Genomic DNA, 26,903 nt, shown 5'->3' with positions numbered 1-26,903 from the left:
ACTCTTTTGATCCCCTTTTAATTTCCATCACTTTCCTAGTGACCTCTTAAGATGTTTAGTAATCTCTGAAGAAAAGCTCAAAAGTGGAAATATTAGTAATTTCTGTTCTACATAAGAATGGACATGTCACTCTAATACTTGCATATAAGTGCAAACCCTAGTACATTTTTCAAGAATGTATTTAACTATACTAGTGACTCAAAAAAATTTTTTTTAGTGATGGCTAAAAAAAATATCTCTTGCCATATATTTTCATTGCAGTTAATTTTCTTCTTACTATGAAAAACTACATATTTCTGAAGTTTGGGTCAAGAAATGAAAAAGTCAAATAACACAGTGAGAAAAAATATCTTGATTCAGTATTCTTTCCAAAGTAAAGTACCCTTGGGTCAATTAAATTATTTAATTTAGACTATAAATATCATGATGTCATAAAGACATTCAGGGTCTGTAATGAAAGGCAGTCAGGTAACATTGACATTGAAGTGGAAGGGCATAAGCCAATAGTAAGAATGTCAAGGAGGAGGGTGTGCAGTTTTAAATTTCACAAAATCTCAAGGCAGAAACAGCAAGTAGGGGCCACATTCTGACCCAGCTCTGCTCAAAGAGCTGTGTGCCTTGGGGTTGCCGGTTCCCAGAGCAGGTGCTTTTTCAAGTTCCCAGCAAGGCATCGCCAGAGCTAGGAGAGGCCCTGCTGGGAACTTGGGTGAGGAAGGACAGCCAGGATGTAAAACATTGAATGCCTGCTGACCTGCTTAAACTGCTTCAAATTCAAAATCATTAAAAACACTCTGTTGGCTAAACAAGACATCTGCAGATCCTATTTTGCAGTGACTGCCACTTTTCTGTCCCTAGTTTGTAGTTAATACCTATTACGCAAATGCCATTTCTTTGGAATTTTCCCCCCACCCCCCCCGGCCCCACTGGCTTAATAGTCAAATTTTCACATGTGTAATTCTATCAGCTAAAACACTGGCAAACATAATTTGCCTGCTAAGGTCTGCCTAACGACACTCTTAAGCTCAATCAATAAGTTTTTCAAATTTCTAACCAAATCACTAATACAAAATATTGCCCATTTCACTTATTAATGTCTTCCATGACTACTTTTTATTAAAAAAAAAAAGACTGAGCTAAATATCCACTCATCTAAGCATACTAATATTTAATTTCATTCTCTGTTAGTTGCTTTTCTAGTACTGTTTGGATGGAAGGGTTCTGGTTCATAGAATATGAATCCATAATTTGTAATCACAAATATTAGCTATTCCCTTTTATAAAACTCAGATTTCTCAGCATAATGTTATGGAGTTTCAGAAATTTCAGTGTTATAAAATATTAAATCAAATAAAATCTGTATGATTACTGGATTTTAAGTCTTCTGGAATTGTATAATTCAAAATTTTCCATTGCTTGAGGAAATTGTCACCAGTGGATTTTGTGCTTGGCTTTGTTTTAATCACAAGAACCATGGACTAAGTCAAGATAATCTTATTTCTTTTCATGTATTTTCAGAATCAAATTTTTTATTATATGATTTTATAAAGTCTTTTAAGTACTTTTTATTTTCAGTTCTGAAGTGGAATAATGATAGCTAAGCACTCTTGACCCCACAGAGATGTTTTAAGTAGAGAGTAAGTATATATCTTGGCTTACTTGGATAGTTCAAATTTAAAATTGTCTTCCTAGTGTAAATATTAATAGCACCCTCTTGTACAATTTAAAAAGCCATGGTTTGGCTAGTAAAGTATAATGCATCTTTATTATAAGGACAACCTAAATAAGTGATATAAAAGTACTTCAGATACCATAAAGAACTATAGAAAACATGGCATTATTCACTTTCATCTTCTCAATGATTCTTAAAATAAATTTGCTTTACTTCATAAAAAGAATGTATGTTCATTATCAAATTATAAAATACACAAGATATAAAAGCAAGCATCAATTTAAACTTTGAACTTATGCACATACCCAAGTCAATCATAGCTAAAACGTTAGTGTGTGTATGTTCCTTGCATAATTTGCGTCATAGCCTTATAGTTAATGGCTCAGACTCTTAAGGATGTACCAGACTGCCTTAATCCCATTTCCATCAGGTGACATGGGCATATTACTTCTCTGCTCTTCAATTTCCTCATCTATAAATGGGCAAATAATAGTACCTACCTTATAGAGTTATAATTATCATATCAATTAAATAAGACCTATTTGTATACTATTATGAGTATTTCCATCTGGTGTTAAAATTAATCAATTCTAAATTTTAGTGATTCCATAAAATAAATATCATATGAATGTAATATGCTTCTATACATGGTTTGACTTAATGTCAAATATATTTGTCTTGAGCAAAGAGCGTAAGTGGTACTTTTCCATAGAAAGCCTGTGTAGTGATCATCAGAGACCACAATGCTCATTATATTTGAAGCAGTCTTAGCACAATGTGAAGTCTCTATCATAAAGTAAGTTCACTTAAGCCCTAACCGGTTTGGCTCAGTAGATAGAGCATCAGCCTGTGGACTGAAGGGTCCTGGGTTCAATTCTGGTCAAGGGCATGTACCTTGGTTGCAGGTTCCCTGGCCCTGGTCGGGGTGCATACAGGAGGCAACCAATCTATGTGTCTCTCTCACATCGATGTTTCTCTTTGATAGGTAAAGTATAGAGATGTTTCTCTCTGGCTAGTAAAGTATAATGCATCTTTATTATAAGGACAACCTAAATAAGTTCCTTTTCACTTTCTCTAAAAATCAATGGAAAAAAATATCCTCAGGTGAGAATTAACAAAACAAAAAATTAAGTTCACTTAAAGAAAAATCTCTCAATAATTAGTTCCCTCCAACCACATGACCCAGAAAGTATAGTTTTCCTTAAAGAGTATTTATCATTCCTTTCAGAATAACAGTACTATCCCTAATAGTTCTGTTTGAGGGTATCAAAAAGTGGAAAGCATAAGAAAGGTATTGATATTAAATGCTAATTTATGTTTAGAAGATAAATATTCTCTCCAATTAACCGAATATATACTGGTAGACTGTATATTTCTCTATTAATTCGTGAACTTATTTTTTATGGATAATTTCCAAGCTCAGGTTTCTCTAAGCTATGTGTACATGAACAGCAGGAACAGAGTTTGTTCAACACAGTAATTATCTTGCTAACTGTTACAGGCAAACTACGGACTTTTTTCCTCACTTACTTTACTCTTTCCAATGTTGAATTTTTATTTTTTTTCAATGTTGAATTTTTAAATAAAAAGTATAGATAGCTACTTGCATTACCATCTAAAAATAGTACTGTCTAATGTCAATAGTAATGTGTATACTTCCATTGGGCTAAGTATTAACAGGAGATTACTTAAAACAAAACTGGTATCTGATCACTCAATGTCTATGTGCTGAGTAAAGAACAATTAATTGGGAATTGAATCATCTTCATACATCAGTGATTTGGCCCATGAGGATAGTACAAAGAACTCTTCAGTTAATCACTTTCCTAAAACCAAAACATCCACCAGTTTCCATAGGCTCTAGGACTTCACCATTTGAAAACCATTATGTGTTAATATGAGGACAATAAATTAATAAGTATATAATTATCTCACAAAAAAGAGATGACTTATCTAAACATAGATTTGTTAACTTTAAGATTCTTATTTTTATGCAGGGCAAAGTAAACCCTAAACATAATTAAAGCGTAAGAGACAGGTGGTAGTTTTTTATTTTTATTTAAATCAATGAATTAACTGTTCTCAAACAATGTGATGTAATTCAATTAAATGCCACTTTTCAAAGAATAAAATTGTAATTGAGTTTACTTTGAAATCAAACCAATGCATTACAATTATGTTTATGGTGGGTACATGTTTAATTAAAATTCAGTAGTTGAAAGAAAAGCATCAATAGTTTATATTCTCTGTTGGATGAAAAAATAAAATTGTGTGCCCTCCGATAAAGTAATACTATTGATTTCTAAACATAAAAATCATCTGTAAATAGTTTTCTTAACTATTTTACCATCCTGAAGGTTAAACATTATCAAGCAAAATAATAACTATTAACACACTGACACACAAACAAAATATGTGCGTACAGTTCTGAGACAAGGCAAATTACATATAATAGTGAGACAAATTAAATAGCTAACATTTCCAAAGAAAGACCCTAGGCTTGGTTCCTTCCCATTTTGCTTTTTAAGAAGCAAACAACTCATTTCTGACAGGCTGTAAAGTTACTGTTACCATTAGCAGTGCCTTCCTACAGGGAGACAAAACAAACCTTAGTTCCTGGGAAAGCTGGGGGTTATTGTTGCCATGGGGACCAGAGAATGTATCAAATGCCATTAAAGAAAGAAAGATACAAACTGCTATGCATCAGTCTCTGAAAATCTGTCAAAGAAATATTTTCAACATTTTCAGTTCAAAATTAATTTTGAAGTCTGTAAATTCCATTCAGAAACCTTTTTCATAGGGAGTTAATAAGTACAGGATTCAACGGACAAGAGAAAGGGCAATAGCAAAGATTTCTTAGAAAATTACTGCTCTTTCTTAAAATGTATACTCTACAAAAAATTCTTCAAAAAGCAATTGGAACGTTTTGATCCTGGAACATTTTTGCCTCTAAACTCAGATAGGCAGAGTTTCACTAATTCTAACCCTCTCCATGTATTATCAAAATTTTGAAGTTTTCAGCAAGAAGCCTATGGATTGCTATTAGCAGTTTCTGTACTAGTGAGTCCTAATGCAAAAAAAGTGGATATGCAGAAAGTAAAGATTTTTTTTTTTTTAATCCTCATCCAAGGATATTTTTTCCATTGATTTTTAGAGTGGAAGAGAGAAGGAAAGACAGAGAGAGACATCGATGTGAGAAAAACACATCGATTGGATGCCTCCTGCACAAGCCCCGATCAGGGCCAGGCCTGCAACCAAGGTATGTGCCCTTGACCAGAATCGAACCTGGGACCTTTCAGTCCACAGGCTAATGCTCTATCCACTGAGCCAAGCCAGCTAGGGCCAGAAACTAAAGATTTTAAAAGTTGGAATGAAGCTTCACTTGAAAATAAATATGACACATTTAAACTTTTAAAGGTTTGCAAATATAAATTATTTTGCTTTATATTACTTATTTGGATTCTTAACGTTGGAGAAATTGGTAAACATTCCATAAGATGGCTTTTTGTAGCCTCTTTTCTTTTATAAGATTTTCTCTAAGGATGCACAAGATAGAAGCTGATTTTATTTTAAAAGTGTAATGAGGCAAACACATGGTGTAATTGTTCATAGTCCTAAACACCAGGCCTTTAACAAGAGAAATATATTCTTTTCATCATTATATTTTTTAATAAATATAATATTAAAATAAAACACTTTTAATAAGAATGCATTAGGCTCTTTCTCTGTCAAAGAGACAAATAAATCTATTCTCCCAGTTTTCTTTTAATATAAATGTAATATGCAAGACATTATCAGAAAAATAACCAGAACAGATAGAAAAACATTGATGCTAAAGAAGGGACAGGAGAGGTACACAGAATTATTTTATCTTAACATGTCCACTTAGAAGCAAATACCCTCTAGTACAATAAAAATCCATTTAAATAACTGAAAAAGAGAAGGAGCAACAGTGATTCCCCCCACCCCCTCCCCTTGGAAAGCATCTGTTGATATACATAGTGGTGACAAAGGACATTCAATAAGAAAATTCAACATGTGTCAGAATTCAGTGATTTTATTATTGCATTATAGTTTCTTAGAAGAATTGTTTTAAGTACAAGTGGTTATTTTTCCCCAAATGGCCTCTAGTTATTTCATCTTGCAATGGAAATGCACCATTATCATGTAGTGTCATTATCTCAATTCAAACATGTTTTGTGTAAAATCCTTTCAATTGTTTTTGCTCTAAGCAGAATCCTTTTGAAGTTATAAGAACCTTCTGAACATTTCTTAACATTCAAGGGTTTACTTCCATCTGAAGCTGGTCTTTCCTAACCACATATCAAAGCTTCAGAGGTAAGTAAGGTTAAACCATTCCTAATGATAAATCACATCCTAGTTATACATTCTGAAAACAATACAAAACCAAAAAGAGAAAAACAAAAACAAAACTCATTTTATTATCAATTACAAAGAAATTTTTTATATTTCCTCAACTTCCCTTTTCCTTACTTTTTCCCCTCTCCTTCCAAGTGACACCAAATAATTCCACTGAAAGACTCACTATACAAACAGAGAATGGTCAGACCATGCATGACAATAGAACTTTGGCCCAGAATCTTTGGAGAAATTATCTTCTGTAGACAAACTACAAGCAACAACCTCTGCAGCTATCTGCCCAGAATAATTAAAATTTGTTCAGTAACTGCTAGCTCCCCTCCTCCCTTTTGTACTCAGAATCTATCAAAGAAAGTTAAATGTGCCCTCCAACCAATCACCCAAGATGCCTACTTCTAGTTAGCCTACTTCTGGTTTCCTCAGACCCCTGAGGAATTCCCCTTTTTCTGCTCTAAAGCTTTTCCACTCTCCTGCCTGACCTTGAATCTCTGCCATATGAAAGTGACGGTAGCTGGCTCCCTTGCAAGCCCTGAATAATAACTACTGTTTGTTCTCATTTGATTGGCCTTTGTTTATTTCCACACCACATATTTATAAGAAGAAAAAGTATACAAATAGAATGATGATTATTTTTACTCTTTGATGTAATATTGCAGTGTCAGAAAGTATTACATTACACCACGTAGGGGAGCAGATTTGCCACTGGTGTGATGTGCCTCCTTATAAGCTCAGACGTCAGTGCTGTCTTCTCCTGCACTGTCAGATCCTTTACCCCTGGATGCCCTGACCCACCACCCCAGCCTGCGGACTGCCTAGCTGCGGGATTTCTCTGTACTCACACTATAGGTATGGAGCAAAGCTAGAAAAAAAAAAAAAACTAGGCTAAGAGAATACCTTTGCAGCAGACATTTGATTAGCATTCTAGGTGAAGTATCTCTTATGATTCACATAGTGTTCTGCATTCATTCAACAGTCAACAAATATTTCTTGAGGATATAGTTTGTGCCAGACACTTTGCTAGGCCTTGAATATATAAATAGTGGGTAAGAATACATTTTTTCCCATTTAACAGGACATGTATTCTTGCTAGGAACACAGCCTTTTAAAAAGTGTACATGTAAATACATAATTATATATTGTGGTAGGTATCAGAAAGGAATGGTATAGGGTACTCTGAGGAACTCAAATTTAAAAGGGACTTTGGGGATGCCTATCTAAGGAAATAATATTTAAGCTGCTACCCTAAGAATGAATAAGAATTAGTCAGGCAAAGGGGATAGAGATGTGTATTCCAGACTGGGAAACTCTATTACCAAGTAATAGAAAACTTTAAATCTGTGAGAAAATGAAAAAAAAAAAAAGAAAGAAAAGAAAAGAAAAGCCAATGTAGCTGGAGCATAGAAAACATCTGAGAGGACTGTGAGAGGTGAGAGGGAGAGATAGGAAATGCACTGTAAATGGAAGGGTTTAAATAGAGGAATGGCATCAATTTGCTTTTAAAGGTATTAGCTGGCTGCTTGGCTTGAGGAATGAATCACAAGGAGGAATAGGACAGAGGCTTGTTGAGACTCTAATGCAGATGTCCAGGTGAAAGGTCCCCTTGCTATGAGTTCAGCAATGGAGTGGAGAGAAATGGATGGATTCTAAATACATTTTGAAAGTAGAATATATGCTGTGGTCTTTGACCTAAACAGAAGAATTCAAGCTGGGAAAACCACTTATCTGATTTTCCTTTTCCTTTTTTTTAAAATTGTTTAAAGTATGACATATGTCTCCTTTTACCCCCATTGACCTCTCCCCAGCCATCCCCACTCTCCAGCCCAGGCCCTCACCCCACTACTGTCTGTGTCCATGGGTTATGCTTATATGCATGCATACAAGTCCTTTGGTTGACCTCTTACCCCCTCTTACCCCCCCTCCCCTGCCTTCCCTCTGAGGTTGGATGGTCTGTTTGATTTTCCTTTTCTTATTATTAGTACTCAATATGAGACTCTTAAAGAAAGAATTTGTTCTATTATGGTATACTGCCTGAGGTAGACTGTTACCTACTGGTTTTTCCCCCTTATTCTCCCTCATCTGCTCCACAGAGGCACTTCCATGGCCCTGTGAGCTTCTTTGGACAGATGTGGCTGGTTGTGTATATGGTATTGGTGACTCTTCTTGGACCATGGCTAACTGAGCTGGGTTCCACCCAAGGTCCCTGTTGAGATAGAGTGGAAAAGATTCACATTGATCTATGGGCACTATCTAAGTGGAAAGGATGTGTCCATAGTAAAATTTTAACCCCAAGTTCATCTCCCCAAACATGTCCAGCCTCTCTGTCTGAAACACAATCTGTTTCTTCCTGCTTTATCTGTTCCACAATTATAAACATCAAAAGCATGAACTTTATTCCTATTAACTGTTTCAACCCTAAGGATCATATTTCATAAAATGCTCCAAATGATGTGCAAACAATATATCTTTTTGATCACTTATTACTGCCCAATCCAAAATTGTAGTTTTATGAGTCTATTTATTACTGGCAGGTCTCCTTCACTAGAGTATAACCTTCATAATGGCACAAAATAGATGTTCTCTGATGATGAACCCTTTGCACTCGCTTGCTTTTTTCTCGATCCCTTTATTCTAATGCTAACCGTGTCGAGTCACACTCGACATCTGAGTGCAAAAGGTTAATTAAATAAATGAAGTGGGCTGGTCAAAGATGACCAAAACAAAATGAGGAAAAGGCAGTAATATAAGAAGACATAATGGATAAAGCCAGCATTTCACACATTTTCTTTGTTGATTTTCCTTGCCCCATCATAGATAGTATTGGGAACAGTTAAAATTCAAGCCTGGGCCCTTATAAAGAAGGTATTTCCAGGTTTTCTTTAGAAATCATGAAATTTTCACTTCGGCCTAAGAGGGAAGCCCTTTGTACTCTACTTTTCGAGATGAGGAATTTGGCTCTGGAGAAGTTGGGCAGAAGGATGAAGTCCACACATGTGCAATAGAACTAGAATTATAATTTAAGCCTCCTGAATCACATTGCAGTAATCCTTCAAAACTGAGAGCTCTATCTAGGTAGGGACTCTGTCTTTTCATCTATTAATTGGTAACTATACTTTTCAGGAAAAAATAAAAGTAAAATCAACAAGACGTATTAGTCCTCATGAGGCAAATATTGCTATTACCTATGATGCAGTTAAAGACATTTTCTTTTATAAGTATTAAAAAAAATCTGTCCATAAATGGCAGAGTGAGAATTTGAGCCCAATTCTTCTGAATCTAGTCCTTGATTTCTTAACCATTCTACTAAATTAAAAACAAAAAAGAGTAACTTTTGTTACTTAACTATTTCTACTGACTCAAAGTCAAATCTGCCACAATAGCATCTCAAAAATATTTACATTATTCTTAAGATCAGACTAAACTAAATCCCACCTCTGTCTTTTAGGTTATAACTTCATGTACTAATTTTTGAAGCTATTAAAAACATTTGATGTGACATCTTTTGATACCCTTTTTCTCTAACATGCCTTCAAAGTGTTCTCAATACTTTATCTGTCTTCCCAGGAGATTTGTGCCACTTTCTTTCTAATGTTAATTTCTCCCTCTTATTTCTTCTCCAGTATTTGATTTGTACCTTTATCGTTGTCTCCTCTTACCTTTGTCACCTGGCTTCCCCATTGCTTATTAAAATCTTAATCCCAATGCACTACTACCCTTTAAATCAACACTATTGCTGGGGGTTAAGTTAATGCCTTCTGCCACTACTAATCTCTCACTTTCCCTCTCAGAATAGTTTTAAATTCATGGTTCTATATGAAAATTATTCCAAACTACAATATCTCCCCAAGCAATCCATGGGCCTCCAGGCTATTCTCTTTTTAAACTCACATTGTATATACCATTGCATTGCCAATATCTCCACATGGTGTTACTGTATGCCTCAAATCTAGCATTGTAGTTCTATTTCCCACTTGTACTGTATGTCTGTGTGTTTCATTTAATAATTTAAAGTAAATAAGCTGAATGCCTAAAGTACCTTTTCCAGCCCTTCTTCCTTGAGGCTGATCACATCCAAATCAAAATCTGTTCGCAAACCATTGGTTTTGTTGAAAGTTATTCTGCCCGTGAGACCTTCCCAATGTGCCTACAGAAAAAGGAAAAAAAAAAGATTAGTAAATAAATAAAAGAAGAGAAAACACTTTTCCAGGAAGAAAAAAAAAAGGAAAACCTTTTCATCACTTCTCATAAACTTACATTGCTATGGAATTTTAAAAGAGAAAACCTCATTTAGCAAAGTAAGAAGAATTTAGTCACTTATTATCACATAGGAAATAGTGAATATATCACTGGAGATTATAATAGAATTACTGTTATAAAATAGCACTCCCAAATTCATACTAATGTGAAAATAAATTTATTTTACCACAATGAAAGAAACGGACTCTAGGAAAACCTATGTTATAGGACTTCGATTATGCACTTCCCCCTTAGAATAACTAACTTATTACTTTAGTTTTTCTTAAGTGATAAAGGGAAAAATGTATGAAAACTAGTTCCTCTAGTAGGAGATCTCCATGTAGAAGGAAGTATATATAATAATCTACTTAATGTATTCACCCCTCAATGGTAAACAAATATCTAGGCTTTTAACATATACATATATAAGAAGTTTTCCCATTCTGCTTGCTATTTTGTCCAAAATAGGTGTTTTCCATTATTTGTCATTTGAAAATAACTTCAAAAAAGTTATATATGAAAAATTTGAGTAATGTAACATATACTCACAACTATAATGTTTGAAAGAATATACATCAAGAACCACAAGAAATAAAACCCAGTAGATCATGGGGAAATTTTCAATAAGGACTACAAATGGATGTTATCATTACTACATTCATGTGTTTCTTTGATACTTATGGATAGATATTCTAAAATAGTTTAAGATAAATCATAAATAAAATAGGAAAAAGCATAATACATACATATATGCACATTGTAACATGCCATCAGTATGTTACAATGTGCATATGTATTAATTTGGTCTCTCATAAGGAAGAAAATTGTATTTTTAATCCAATTTCTTCCAAATAAAATAATTTCAGGTAATTAACAAAAATGCAAATTAGTATAAAAATAGACAAGGTGATCAAGAAGTACAAGAGTAAGAGTGTAGAATAGCAAAACCAATGTGGGATACAGACAGCACGAGAAAATTTACATCAGTTGAAACTGTACATCTAATAAAAATCAATCACAAATTCAATCTTGAACTTCCTAGCAACCAGAATAAAGAAAATATGATGAAAAAATATACAGGGCCCATGATTTAAGACATACCAACTCTCCAGGAGAAGCACAGCTTTCCCTGGCACTGAGACCTGAGAGAAATGTTTCCTTTGGTCCTCAGAAAGGGGACATTGTGTGATTTAGTGGACAAGGTCCTCACTAACACCCTATAATAAATACAATAGTGAGTTTCATACAACTGCTTTTTATAGGGAAGTTTGACACATGCCTCAATACTCAAGTGCTGCGTTCAGAAAAAGCTATTCTTCAACTAGCCACACTGGTGCACCAAGTTTGCAGCTCTCTGATACGGTTTTAAACCTGAAGTAAATGTGAAGGTGGAACAATAAATGAAAAGCAGGTTCTACACGGAGTATCATGTCACCTATCTGAGAGTCCTGTAAGAATTACACAAGGAAAGTTTAAGGATATTCTTTTCCAAAGACCCGGAGATTTTTTAATTATGATCCTATTTGCACTTTTACTTTCATAAAGAATAATTAATTATATGATGATCTGATGATTTCCTGTAAGCCATTAATGAAAAATATTATATGATAATAATACCTGTGATTTTTCATAGCAAAGATTAAATAAACTTTCATATAAATATTCCTGTTTTAATCAAATGAAAAGTATCCTAAGCTGACAAAGGAATTTCCTTCACAATAGGAAGAATGGAAAAAAGATGTGTGTGTGTCTGTGTGTTTGTATGATTTTTAAGAATTTTCCTTTTCTTTCTCAGTATGTACATAGTCTATTACTACAACAGATGTAGTAAGAAATAATATATGGCCATAAGAATGGTTGCACTATGCAATATAAACTTTGCACTTTCATAACTATATATTATGTTTTATGTTAACTGTTAATTAAAATAACTAGACATATTAACTGAGAACCACAGAACTAAACAATAGTTCTTTAAGATTTACAATGTGGGTATAATTTAGTGTAGTGTAAATGGCATGCATGTTAAAGATTCATTACATGTTATTTTGCCTAAAACATAAACAAGCATTATTTAAACATTTACATCTCCACATAAATGAAAAGTAACACACATAAAATTCAGAAAGGTGAAACTAACAATGCCATAAATCATAGGTACAGATTTTTATCTGTTTACACAAGTATAGATTTTTTTTTAAGGATGTCCATTAATTTATCAAGTAATTTTCCCCTTTTGTTTCATGTCATTAAGTAAAAAGTGTTAATTTTGCTTCTATCGTGAAGAGAGAAAGTTTAATTTAAAAGATAAAAGTAAAAGGTCACCTGTTAAAAAAAAACTGCAAAAATCTCAATGCATTCAGCTTGAAGACAAAGGAGACAGGGGAGATGTGCACCTCCTGACATACCTCTTTAATTAGGCTCATGAAGCGGGTCCCGAAGCGCCAGGGTTTGTGTCGATTACACTGCAAGGAACTGACTGTCATCTGGGGAAACTGCTGGACGCCCACTGACACCACGTGCACCGCATCATACATCAGAGCAGCATCAGTCTGAAAGCCGAGAAAAAAGGAAAGATGGAGTCAATAACACAAGTGAGACCCATGGTGTTGGTTTGGAACTGAAGAAAAGGAGGAGGTGAGAGAAACAGATACCCAGAAAACAGTATCTTCACACGCTCTGGTTATCTTAAATAAGATATTATGATCAAATTACTACATCAGCTCCGTTAGAATATTTGACAACCATCTTTTTCCTGAAGTGATAACCCAATTTCATGTTGTCCTAGTATATCTGTTAAAGAAATGCATGAAGACATTCATTACTTCATGTTTGTTACTACCTCTGTTTCCATCTTACTGTCTCACTACACCTACACACACACACACACACACACACACACACACACTGAATGCAATTGTTAACATTTGGAATGGCTACACAGATTACATATTGTACATAAAAATTAATAAGTAAACAATTTTCTTGTGTAGGATGAAAAAAAGATATGGTAGGAGATTCGCCTAAAAATATAAAAATATAAACCCTGATCTCTTCTTCAATTCATTTTTCAAAAGGTTCAATCTCAGAAATGATGCCACAGTTTTGAATTTCAATACATGTATTAATCCCTTTTCAAGAAACTAAGCTTAATCCCCTCCACTGTTTTCTTTTCCCAAAATTTCCATATGAATGAAAGTTCATTTTGGCTTCTCAAGTAAAAGGAATATGAATTCTACCATGTTTGCACCTGCTCCAGTGACTGACCACTTTAGAAGTTGATGATAAAAAAATAAGGTGTTTATACGTCATAACAAAGCAGAGTCTCGGCGACTGTCAATGCTGTGTGAGGTGGACCCTCACATTGTGTTTAATGGATCTAGGCCAGGTTCACTACCTACAGAAGAGGGCCATACTGACAGTGCTGGTAGCAATGAACTTTGGGCCATCTGCTTGGCATGCCTGGGAATAAAAGCACATATTTCCTCTTCTCAGTCACACAATTAGTGAGCTGTGAAATGAATTCCAAAATGAACAGGAACCCTGCAGATTACAGCGCTCTCCACAATACAATACAAAAATGAGTACACAGGGTACCTTTCATGCAGATGGGTCCTAAGGAGCTCTACCACATAAAACGGAGGGCAGCTAAAGAGCACAATGCAACGACAGAACATACTAATAATGCAATTTTATAGTTCATACATCTCTGGAAAATAGAGCTCAGATTCACAACCTTTATTTTGTAGGTATCAGCTGACTGTTTTCACGTACTCTGAGGGCTGTATAGTGACAACCAGACTAGTGGGATTGATAGGCATGCATGGTGAGCCTGAGGTTTAGACTGAGATTTGTCTTTGGCCTGAGTTAACCATCAGAGGATATATTTCATATGCCACACAGGTGGTCACAAAAATAGTTACTAAGATATAAAAGACGCATTTGATGTCAAAATAAAATTAATTTTAAAACATCACTATTAAAAGGTATAGAAAAAAGAACTCTGTCAGACACTACTAAATGAAAGATAAAGGGCATTTTGTAATATGCACCACAAGGTAGCATTTAAAAAATCCATGATCTTTGACTCATTAATTACCCTAAGAAAATCAAAGATAAGAACAAAGGCTACCTACATTATTTATTTTTAACAACACATAAAAGTGGAAACCTGCTGCATGTTCAAAATAAAACAATAATATCACAATGATATTTTATATAACCATTAAAAATCATGTTTTGAAAAATAATCAATTAGATTGAAAATCAGAAGTGATTAGATCACTTCTAAGTGTAAAAATAAATAACACACAACTATATTTCCATTATTAACCATTACATGCATCTTTATAATACTATTTAATTTATTTAATTCTCACAATAGTGACTTAATAAAAACACTACTGCTGCTGCATTTTACAAGTGACAAAACCAAGGTGGAGAGAAGTTAACTAACCAAAGTCACACATTAAGAAGTGGAGAGAGACCAGATTCAAATGGCCTCTCTGCTCTTGGCTGGTGTTCTTAACTATCATATCGCATATTGTGTAACAAAAAAAATCAAAGGGAAGAAAATACACTAAAATGATACCTATGGTTAATCTTGGAATAAGTAAATATTAGAATTTTAATTTTTCTTAAAAATTTTACAATTATTTTTTAAAGATGGAAAGTTATAAAACACCAATGCAATTATTGGCAAGATGGAAACTTTTGTATATTCCCACAAAATAATGAAAAGAACACAAACAATGATATTCCTACTATCCTGCCATGAGTTACTGACTTATTGCCTAATCTAAATTGATAACAATAGGAAAAAAAATGCCTAATTCAGAGTTTGAAAGTCATTTTGGGAACATAGTTTCAGTGTCTAGATCAGAAGACACACTAGTTGATAATCTATTTGAGATATGTGATTTTAAGTGTATATAAGAAATAAAATATTGATTAATCTACCGGGGGGGGGACAAAAGTATGTTTATAGTTGTTCATATGGAAAATAATAATTAATAAATAATAATGCAATAATAAACTGTTTCACATACACACAATGTAAACCTACTTTTCCCAACCACTGTATAAATTAAATACTAAAGAAAAAACTTTAAATAGTGCTAAAGTTATTGATCAAATTACTTCTCAAATTACCAGTTTAAAATATGTTGATGTATGATAAAGCAAGAACTATATCTTAAGAACTATATCTTTTGAAACTGATCTTTATGTATTTTCATCAGGTTAGGGTGCTTTATTTAATTTTTTTCATCCTACTTTTAGACCAGTTATTTTATGTGAAAATATGGGCTTACTTTCCATTTAAATTTGATATCCTATCAGACTTACCTTTACTTTCTTCTTTGCAAAACTATACATATGCAAATTCTTCCACCTTTCTTTTAAGTTTTATGGTTTAAAGCAGGCATCCTCAAACTACGGCCCTGCGGGCCACATGCGGGTGTTTTTGCCATTTTGTTTTTTTCACTTCAAAATAAGATATGTGCAGTGTGCATAGGAATTTGTTCATAGTGTTTTTTTTTTAAACTATAGTCTGGCCCTCCAACCGTCTGAGGGACAGTGAACTGGCCCCCTGTTTAAAAAGTTTGAGGACTCCTGGTTTAAAGTATTGCATATAGTACTACATATGTCTCCTTTTTCCTCCATTGACCTTCCTCAGGCCAACCAACCCCACCTTCATATGCCCTCACCCCCCTGGGGTCTGTGTCCATTAGTTATGCTTATATGCATGCATACAAGTCCTTTGGTTGATCTCTTACCCCCACCCCGAACCCCTCCCCTGCCTTCTCACTGAAGTTGGACAGTCTGTTCGATGCTTCTTTGTCTCTGTATCTATTTTTGTTCATCAGTTTATAATGTTCATTATATTCCACAAATGAGTGAGATCATGTGATATTTATCTTTCTCTGACTGGCTTATTTCACTTAGCATGAAAAGTTGTAAGAAATTAGTGGTTTCTAAAATGTTTTCTTATTTTCACAATAATGCATATGCTTGAAAATTTATATTAGTAATATTATTAGTTAACCTTTGTTTATTATTATGTGTGAGGCATTCTCCTTAAATCATTTCCTTTACTTCTCATAACCATCGTCCAGTTGGAAATCCACTGAATTTGTATCTGGTTGGAAATCGAGGCAGAAAACACTTAAGTAACTGGCCTAAGTTCATATCATGTAGGGGAATCTGGATTTGAATCCAACCATCTATCCAGAGTTCACATCCTTCCCTCTAGATATTTGCTCAGTGCTCTACATTTAATAAAGCAAAATAATACAAATAATTTTGAAGTTACAAAATATAAGAAATATTAATAAGTACTTGAAAGCACTAATATGTATAATTTCTTATAAGCAATAAATATTCACATCATAAACATGTACTGCAAAGTAAGGAAAGGTATAGATTGTGGAGAATTGATAAATATAAATTCACACACACACAGAAATACATTAATGTCTGGTATTGGGTCAATAATAGGTTAGTTAGGAAGTTAGTAACGTTAACCAGGAACAAATTCATGAAAGAAATAGATTTCCTCTATACAGTTGCTGTTCAGAAGATTTTCCAAAGGCAGAGTATCTTTCAGGATCAGACTTAAAGGGCCTCTCTTACTATCAGCTCTAAATGATAGAGATGGATAGAGCTGTTCTTGCTAAATCTTTCACTCTCTTATATTGACTCTATAATCCCTTGTCTGACTCTTCTCTCAATGGAAAACAGAAAAAAAAAGGGAAGGAAGGGATAAAACAGAAGAGGAGAAAAGAAGAGGAGACATACAGGTTAATTACTTTGTCATCATTTTTATATTACCATTAAGTTACATTGCATGCTTCCTCTGTATCACACAGCCATGTTATTTTATTTTACATGCATTCTCAAAAAGACCATAGGTTTTAGAAACTTGGCAAGGTTAAAGTAATTCTCTCAAGATATCATCACCTTGAGAAACAAGACTCAGAAAACAAGAGTCAAGCCAAGTTGAGCCCTTAGAACTACACTCCAAACTTTCATAACAAGAGTCTGGCAGAAATAATACTCAGAAACAAGACTTAGAAACAAGAATCAGGCAAGGCCTAATTCTTAGAACCACCGTCCACACTCTTGTCACTGACTGCCTCCCTAAGCCATATTCCCACTGAAACGGTGAAAGACGGTGGAGGGGAAAGTGATGGCAGCAGGGCTCGTATTATCAGAGGCTCTGCTGAGTACGAGCCAATTAGTCCTCAGGTCCACGGAGAGGAGATACGTCTCTGAGCTGATATTCAAATAAAAGTTCATTCGGTTCCCAAGTCAGATTGTTTTTTTCTTTATACATCGTAGCTATCTCTAAAGAAAGTTTCAAGGTTAAGCATAATTGCAATTTAACCAATTAAATTAAAATGAAAAATGTGTACAATTTGGCTATTAAAAATTCATATGAAGGCGTGAGATAAAGTTGTAGTCTTTCGCATCCTAAACTTACAAAGACAAAAGCTAGGCAGAGAAAAAAAATCAGCAGTGAAGACAAAACAATCTGTCCTATTTTCTCTCTTTCAAGGATAATTACTCATTTATATATAAATAGATCATACTTATTGGAAAGCTAGAATATCTGTTCACCCTGGGAATACAGCCCAGAAGAAAGCGCGATTAGACAGATACAGACAGAGCAACGTGCAGACCTCCGTGCTTCAGAGCTGGGTCAAGCATCTATCGATAGCAATTGGAACCCCCCAGAGATCCTACCTCCGACTACATTGGAGTTGGAACTTTATTGTTCTTCCTAAAATAAGTTACTTAACCTACAAAGAATGTCTGTCAGTCAAAATCTGGTTTTTCAAACCTTTAAAATTGTGCAATACAGTCCTACACATTTCAGTAAATCTGTAGTGATCTTTCTAAATGGTAGCTTACAAGATCATGAAAAGTGCCTTTGCATACATTTTAATTATGCATTAACCATCTCACTAATGTATTGGTGGGTTTATCTTATCCCTCATCTAATTACTTTTAGGCATGGAGTGTGTAACTGGGATGCAGGTGGGAGAATGACAAATGCTAATATCTATGGCTGAGCTATTGCCACAGAAATTGGTTTAGTCACCCAGTGCCATTTTCATCTATCTCAGGAAACCTCGTGTCTGATAAGACTTTAAAGTATTGAAAGAACAGTGATATATGCTTACATTTCTTTTATGCTCTGAAAAAAGCACACTACATGTTTTTAAATAATTGAAGAATCAGAGACATTTGATGCTCTCAAAAGTTTCAAGTGATCAAATAACTATTGTGTAATATTTTTTATTTTGTATGTATAATTGAAACATTTCCTAATATGTAAAAACAGGAATAATAATGGATGCTGTGAACAGTTAAAATATTTCTATGTACTTAGATTTTATTTACAGAAAAATCTGGTACTAAGCTCTAATTACCAACTATGTACCTGTTGAGTGCACATGTTATTTCTGTTTCTGATCATTAAACATCTTTTTTTGTGAGGTTCTGAGATAGATGTTCTAGGAGTTATAAAAAATAAAATAAAAGAGCTTATACTTGCATTAAGCATGAGGCAAAAATTAGAAATGAACAATCCTGAATTACATACAATCATAGGAGGGGACACTGGGACAGAAAATCTCTCAGATACACTAAAAACTTCTCTCAGCAAAAAGCTTTCAAAATTATGTATTTTTCTTTCCAAGGAGGATAAATTCTTCTGGAATGTTCTATCCCCCAGGAAGCATGGCTTTGGGGGCCCCTACTGGATTTGACTGGGGGAACTTGAAACATTGCCTCTTCAATTTATTTCCTCTATTATGATACATAGAGTTGCATATATGACAATGCCATCCTCCTAAAGCACTTTGTGCATGTTTAGACTCTTATCCTGGGCTCCAATCATCCACAATGTTGTATGTAATAATTTACATGTAAATGTAACCACTCTTAAAAGTGTTGTGATTTTTGTTCATATCTTGATTTAACGATGGCTACATTGGTGTATATGTATGTAAAACTTATAAAACTGTACAATTTAAATTTGAGAAGTTATAGTACATCAATTTTACTCCAGTACAGCTATCAAAAAGGTAAAAAATGTAATTATACATTTTTCTGGGAAGATGGTTTATAGATTTCATTTTATTCTAGAAACATCCCGAATCAAGCATTACTGATCTGTATCTTCTTTATTCATTGCACATTCTAGTTTTAATAAAACTGTTTATGCTTTATCATGTTTAATCTTCCCTTCATTAGCATTTTTCAGATAACCATACCTTTCTTTGTAATACTCCATATGATATTCTATACATTGCCTTACCTATAGTAACAATATAAAAGCATTTTTTTCCAATAAATTGATTGATTCAACCAAAAAGTTCATTTAAACTGTAAAAGAAATGGGTATTATGGAGTTCTGAATAACAGTCACACTTCACCATTTAGTTAGAATATATTACCTCCCAGAGGTACAGTGAACCAAATCTGCCAGCAATTCAGACCTGGGAGGAATGTGAGTACAGCCTCTGTCCTGTTTCTAAATGAATTTATAGTAACAGCTCTGTGAACACATTTATCTTTTCATTAAATAAGTGTAGGCAGGTCCCCTTTGAGATCTGAATGCTAGCTGGCAGGTGGCAGATCCATTCTGAAACTTATGTCTAAGATTTTGCTCATTTCTGATTCCCATCTGAATTCAGTGCATAGCACAAAGAGAACGGTCTAATAAATAGAATTTAAGTTTACAAATGCTGCCTCTTTCATTGATTTGATCTTTATCCAAAACAAATAATCAAAAAATGTAAATCCCCTTTTGCCTTGTTTCCTCATTTTTTAATTGGAAATTAAAAATGGTGATCTGCCATAACACTTCCATATTGGAAACATCACTTTTGAAAAACAGACAATTCCAGGAGAAAAACAAAAACAGCTATTGATTCTTCAATTTGAAGATGCAGATATTAAGGGTGGTGGGAAAGGGGGTGGATTCTGACCTCTGAAGCTTCCTTGTAGAGTCAGCACCAGCCTAAATGAGATGGAGATCACCCCCCTTCGGAGCACGAGTAAGGGCCACACATGGAAGGCAAGCTGGTGCTCACTCATTCAGCTGGCACACTCCACCCAGCACTCTGCCCGGCACAGAGCAGGTGCTAACAGAACAGAGGGACTGATGAAGACATGTCCTCAGACCCAGTCGGGAGCCAATTGTCAGAGACAATTCTCCCAGTTACACTGCAGCTGCCATTAGGCTTTCTCTTTGTACTATTCTGAAATGGAGTTCTTTACTGGCAGCTGCATGGGGTGCACAGACTGCATGAGATAACACTTTAAAGCAGTTTGCACAGTCCCTGGCACATGGTGCATACGCAGGTGTTAGATGAGGATGATGATGATGATGATGATGGTGACCAGAAGATCAGTAATCTCTTCAACATGGATACTATCCAAAAGAAGGAATCTATTTAAAAAGTATAATGTTTCCACCTTTCTACACCCACTGTTAGCCTAAATGAAGGACAGGCCTCATGCTGTTCAAAAGCAGACCAAATTCTGGAAGGAGATGAGCAGGAAGGAAATTATCCTACAACAACCTGATTCTTATAAAATGTGGTATGTACACCACACCACAATGCAGAGCTCAGAAAAATTGCTGAACACACAAGCATTATGTGACACATATAGGATTAAAGAATAAATATAAATGACAAAAACAGTACAGTGATTGCATTTGTTACCAAACAAAGAACTGCTGTTGGACAGATAATTGCATACCAGCCATGCAAAACTGGACAAAACTACCTCATACTTTTGTCTACTCTTCAATTTCTTCATATGTAAGAGGATGGGCTAGAACCCAGTGGGTTCTAAAGTTGTATTAAATTGTATTCTAGAAAACTCACATTTCATTCCGACTTTATTTTGGCATTTGTAATATAATTTATCTATCTTTACCCCCATAGTTCTTTATGCTTTGTGTGCTTTATAACAAACTTTTGTATCAAAATTTCAGGATAAATTAATAAATAATGAAAATCAAAAGTTACTTTGGTCAACCATTGTGTTATTACTCTAGGCAGCTCCTGCCTACTCAGTAAAAACTGTCAATACTTTTATTACATTTCCTTTGTTTTAAATTCACTGTTAAATTTCTCACCCATAGGAAAACCCACCTCAGCCTCCTGATACTCTGCAGAGGAAAACTAAAACTCTTTTTCTCTCCTATCAAAAGTCATTCACAAATACCCCGATATTTTATCTTCTTTTATATCTTCCTGCACAGTCAGAGCACACACATCCCTATACTTTATGTTTTGAACTAACCAGAGAGGTTTCTATGTTGCCAATTAGTTGAATAAAAGGAGAATCCAGAAACTTCAAGATGGAAAAATTTAAAAGAAATAAGAATTTTTGTAGCTACCTGTATGGATCCAGTACCCACGTACCCATGATGACTAAAGTGGATAAGAGCTCAAAGGGAAGATTTAAAAAGAAGAAGAAGAAGGGAAATAATAGAATGGGTTCAGCCTCACAGTCAAATTGATGAGTTAGAAAGGAAATTCAAGTTCAGCAACGCTCTGAAGATCAAGTGCAGGAGACATCACGCAATGACAGTGTTGCCGGGATTCAGCAAAGAAAGAGCCTGGGCCAGGATTAATGCTGTGCGTAATTCATGTATCCATTTGTTTGGTGTTCCTTAGAATGTGTGGGTTTGAATACATGCCAATGTCTCTTCAAACTTATGCTCTCTGGCTTAAGCTAAAAGCTACCCCCCAACCCCCCAAAAAAAAATAGTTAACCTATTTCAAACAACAACTAGCAAAATATACTCTAAAATGTGGCTAATGCTAATTTTGACAGTAAGAATTTTCATTGGTTCTTTATGTTTACACTAGAGGCCCATTACATGAAGAGATTGGTGCAATAGGCCTTCCTTCCCTTGGCTTCCAGCACCGGTTTTCCTCCGGCACCTGGGACCCAGGCCTTCGCTCCGGCCAGAGTCTGCCATCTTCCTCTCTGCTGCAGACTCCAGAGTCTGCAGTCTTGTCTTAGCTGAGGCACTCTGCTCCTGTAGATCCCTTCGCCCCCCGCCCTCCCTCTTATAGCAGGCGTCCTGCCCCGCCTGGCCACTCCGCGCCTGGAGCAGCTGGGGGGCCGCCATCTTTGGCTTTCTAATTTGCATACTCATTCTGATTGGCTGTGGGCATAGCAGAGGTACGGTCAATTTATATGTTTGTCTCTTTTTAGGTAAGATTTTACAATTTCGAACTTTCCACCTCCCAAGAGCTTTTGCTGGATGCCACATACCTTAACAACACTCAACAAGATAATTTTACAAACAGCAGGATTTCCCTATAAGCTTTTAGAGCTTTATAAGGTAAGAAATTCAGTCCATGGAGTTTTAATGTTGCAATTTTGAAAGCTTTAGAAGATAACTATTTTGCACTCTTTCCAAGAATTATATGTATTTCCCACGAATATTTTCTATATAATTTTCTTTCTTTCCTACATATATCTTTAAAATGCACCATTTCCAAGCAGAAAATCCTATTTGTTTTTACTGCCACACTTACTAAACTCCTTTAAATATTTATATACAAACTCAAGATGTTTAAATGTTTCTTAAACACCATGTAGAGAAACTTCAATTTTTACATATAAATGATTAAGGGACAGCTGTGAAGCAGGTTAAAAAAATGCCAACAGGTTTTCAATTAAAAGTTTCATTTAACTAATGTAATTATTCTTACCTAATTAAATTTTTCCCACTAAGATCAGTCCACTGAGATACCTCATTCTCTTTTAAAATGTACCATGAAGCTCTTACTAATGTCCATGGACCACACTGTATTGATGGGATTGTTAATGAACTCTCTAGCAACAACACACTAGCCTCAATAATTTAGATCCTGTTAAATCTTGTCTGCTTTGTACTACATTTGGAACTGCTATTGATCTAGAGAAGAGTCAATATCAAGGGGAACTATTCTTTGCACTTCCTGCTGGTCTCCAATACATCTAACTATCTTGATATTTGGGGCTCAAATTAGCATCTTGCACTTAAAAACTCGTATTAATCAATATTGTTTATATTTACTCTTTTTAATATGATACATAAAAATACATTTTTATGTTGTTGACAAACTGAGTCTTTCTAATTTGAGATCCAGGAGTATGCACACCAAAAATAAACATCACAAATTTGAATTCATGAGTTCAAATGTTCATGTAAATACTAATTCCAAATGCCTGTAGTCATTGAGACTTTATATAGAATTTACCCAAACAAAACAAATTAAATTATAGTAAAGATCTAATTTAAGCATGATTTCAAGAACAATGTAGAAATTAATACAGACATTTGTGGGAAAATAAAACTGTAGTTATGTAAACACACCATTAATATATAGCCTTTATGACTTTACATGTTCTTATTGCACTTAGTTATTTATATTTTATTTCTGACTCTATATAAAAAACTATAATAGTAACTTGTCTCAGAAATGTAAGAAAGTAAAATTTTCATGGAAAGCTAATGGGACTTATAGTTTTAGCTTTGTAACCTATTTGTCACTATGGAAAATTATCTTTCTTAACGTCATTGTCTATATATATATATATATATATATATATATATATATATATATATATATATATGTAAAAGCCTAAGTGACCATCAAACCATCCGACCATCCAACCTGTAGCAATGATGCTCACTGACTATCAGGGGGCAGATGCTCAACGCAGTGCAGAGCTGTGGGGACTTGGCAGCTGTGTTTCTCAGGTGACACACCCGGAACCAGAGAGGAGGGAGCCCGATTCCAAGGTGTGTCACCTGAGAACCGCCCTCTTGCAATCTGGGACCCCTCAGGGGATGTTGAAGAGCCGGTTTTGGCCCAATCCCCGCAGGCTAGGCTGAGGGACCCCACCAGTGCACGTGGTGCACGAATGCGTACCCCAGGCCTCTAGTATTAAAATAAGTACATAGGATAGCAATATACCTTACAGAATTGTAAGGATCAAGTTAGATAAATTTACAAATGTGTGAACTAAAGATTTTTAAATATGTCATAATTAGGAAGCAGTGGAACTGGCAATCTCAACTATGTTAGCTACTGATAATATCCATTTATATTTTATCTCCCTATCTGTTTAATGTGTATACAAGTAATATTAAAACTGGGCTAAACTCAGAGGAAGGATAATGAATACTGGTGGAAGAAATATCAATGACTTAGATATACAGATGACAACATCTTACTGGCAGAAAGTAGCAATGATTTGGAATGAATTCTATTGAAAGTAAAAGAATGGAGTGCTAAAGCAGAACTGCATTTGAACATCAAGAAGACAAAAATCATGACTACAGAAAAATATACAACTTTAACATAGACAGTGAAGACATTGAAATTGTTAAAGATTTTATTGACCTTGGAAGAGCAGCAATAGAAAAAGTAGGAAAGATCACCAAGAGTAAGAAGTGTTATTAGAGACCAAGGCTAAGATCATCCACATCCTCACATTTCCAACTACTATGTCCAGATGTGGAAGTTGGACAGTGAAGAAGGCTAATTAGAAAGTAAAATTGATTCATTTGAAATATGGTATTGGAGGAAAACTCTACAGATACCCTGGACTGCCAGAAAGATGAACAAGTGGGTCTTATATCACATTAAGCCTGAAACATCCCTGGAAGCAAAAATGACAAAACTGAAGTTGTCCTACTTCAGAGACCATGAGAAGGCAGGGAAAAGTTAATAATACTGAGAAAAACTAAAGGCAGCAGAAAAAGAGGAAGACAAAACATTAGATGGATTGACTCCATTAAAAGGAAGCCATAGGCAAGACTCTACAAGAACTGAACAGGGCCCGGCTCGTGTGGCTCAGCAGTTGAGCATCCATTTATATAACAGGAGATCAGAGTTTGACTCCCAGTCAGGGCACATGCCTGGGTTGCAGGCTTGGTCCCCAGTAGGGGGTGTGCAGGAGACAACCAATCAATGATTCTCATCATTGATGTTTCTACCTCTCCTCTCCCATATCTCTGAAATATATATATATATATATATATATATATATATATATATATATATATATATTAAAGTACTAAGCAGGGCTGTGTTAAAACCAGAACACTGAGGACATCACTCATTCATAGTCACCAGGAGTCAAAGCTAACTCAATGGCATGTAACACATAGATGTCTCTGAGTAAAAAAATTTACATTGATTTTCATATTCATATTTTAAAGTGTACCTTAGATTCCTAACTTGAAGACCATCTCTTCACTATTTTAATTAACATGATTATTTCCTACTAGAGGCCCAGTGCAAAAAATTCATGCACAGGGTGCAGGGGATGTCCCTCAGCCCGGCCTGCACCCTCTCCAATCTAGGACATCCCTCTCACAATCCGGAATCGCTGGCTCTTAACCGCTAACCTGCCTGCCTGCCTGATTGCCCCTAACCGCTTCTGCCTGCCAGCCGATTGCCCCCTAACCGCTCCCCTGACGGCCTGATTGATGCCTAATTGCTCCCTGCCAGCCTGATCACCCCCACTGCCCTCCCCTGCCAGCCTGATGGCCCCCAACTGTCCTCTCTTGCCGCGACCCACCTCCTCTGCCGGGACCCACCTCCTCTGTGCCAAGCGGCCACCAGGCCCTGACTCCACTGTGCATGCAGTCATCTTTTATGGCCATCTTGTGATGGCAATCTTGTGATGACGTGAGGGTGTGATGCCACCTAGGCTATTATTAGTATAGATTTTAAAGATATATTGATTTAACTAATTACTGTTTTATAGCCATGAGAAAATGCCTTTACTTGCCCATTTGTAAGTCTCTTCAATTTCTCTTTCCCATATGAACATACACTTCCCAATTGTGGTTGTGTTTTTTCATTTGTCTCTAGGCTCTTTATAGTTTGATTCACTCATTCAGAAATACCTATAGTTAATGTTATTATTGTGATATTGTGTTATTGACATCAAATACAATTAAGAACTTAGGTAATAATAATGAGATATCAAAGACAACTTATACTTTTGGAGTATTTATAGTAGGCAAGTTTGACTAATAAGTAAACCCTTAATTCTTTGCAGAAAAATATTCAATACAGTAGGAAAATTTTAAATAACTACTAACATATTGTGAATTGGTTATTTTATAAAAGCACAAAATAGGGCAACTGTGAGATTACACAGCAGTACACATTATGCCTGCCAAAATACATGGATCAAAATTTTGTCTGAGTCAACAGTACCCTTCCTACAGGTTCAGGGACAATCAGAATGTGAACTGAAGCAAAGAACTTTAATGGTACACTGCTGTGAACATTATTAGGAAAGAAATCATAGAGGACTCCAAAACCAAATGCAAGCCAGTACCCTCTGATGCCCTTTTAGTCAGTAGGTTAATACACTGACATCAAAATTACAAGTGACTGATTAAGCTGTACCAGTTAACTCTTGACATTTATACTTTTGAGTTTTATACTTGATGAAACAAATTATAAATCACAAACTAATACATAAAATACTTTCATTACAACAGTATTTTTTTGCACTGAATCCTATGCTTCTCAAGAAATTAATTCTAAGTAGACAAAGAGTAGGAGGTGAG

At 35.1% G+C, this 26,903-nt stretch overlaps 1 protein-coding gene across 2 annotated transcripts in view; it reads right to left on the bottom strand.

Annotated features, from left to right (window-relative positions):
- GRIK2 (glutamate ionotropic receptor kainate type subunit 2) overlaps window positions 1-26,903 on the bottom strand; it is a 571,111-nt gene that overhangs the window by 187,008 nt on the left and 357,200 nt on the right. For both annotated transcript variants that reach the window (XM_054722387.1, XM_054722388.1), the window contains exons 7-8: window positions 12,691-12,834; window positions 10,083-10,190 (exon numbers count right to left, since the gene is read on the bottom strand). In XM_054722387.1, coding sequence (XP_054578362.1) covers window positions 10,083-10,190; window positions 12,691-12,834 — 252 coding nt within the window. The remainder of the gene's footprint in view (window positions 1-10,082; window positions 10,191-12,690; window positions 12,835-26,903) is intronic.

This window comes from Eptesicus fuscus, chromosome 10 (assembly GCF_027574615.1).
Source record: "Eptesicus fuscus isolate TK198812 chromosome 10, DD_ASM_mEF_20220401, whole genome shotgun sequence".
Taxonomy (NCBI): Eukaryota; Metazoa; Chordata; class Mammalia; order Chiroptera; family Vespertilionidae; genus Eptesicus; species Eptesicus fuscus.
Note: the sequence above shows the minus strand (reverse complement) of the source record. Positions and strands in the feature narration are given on the sequence as shown.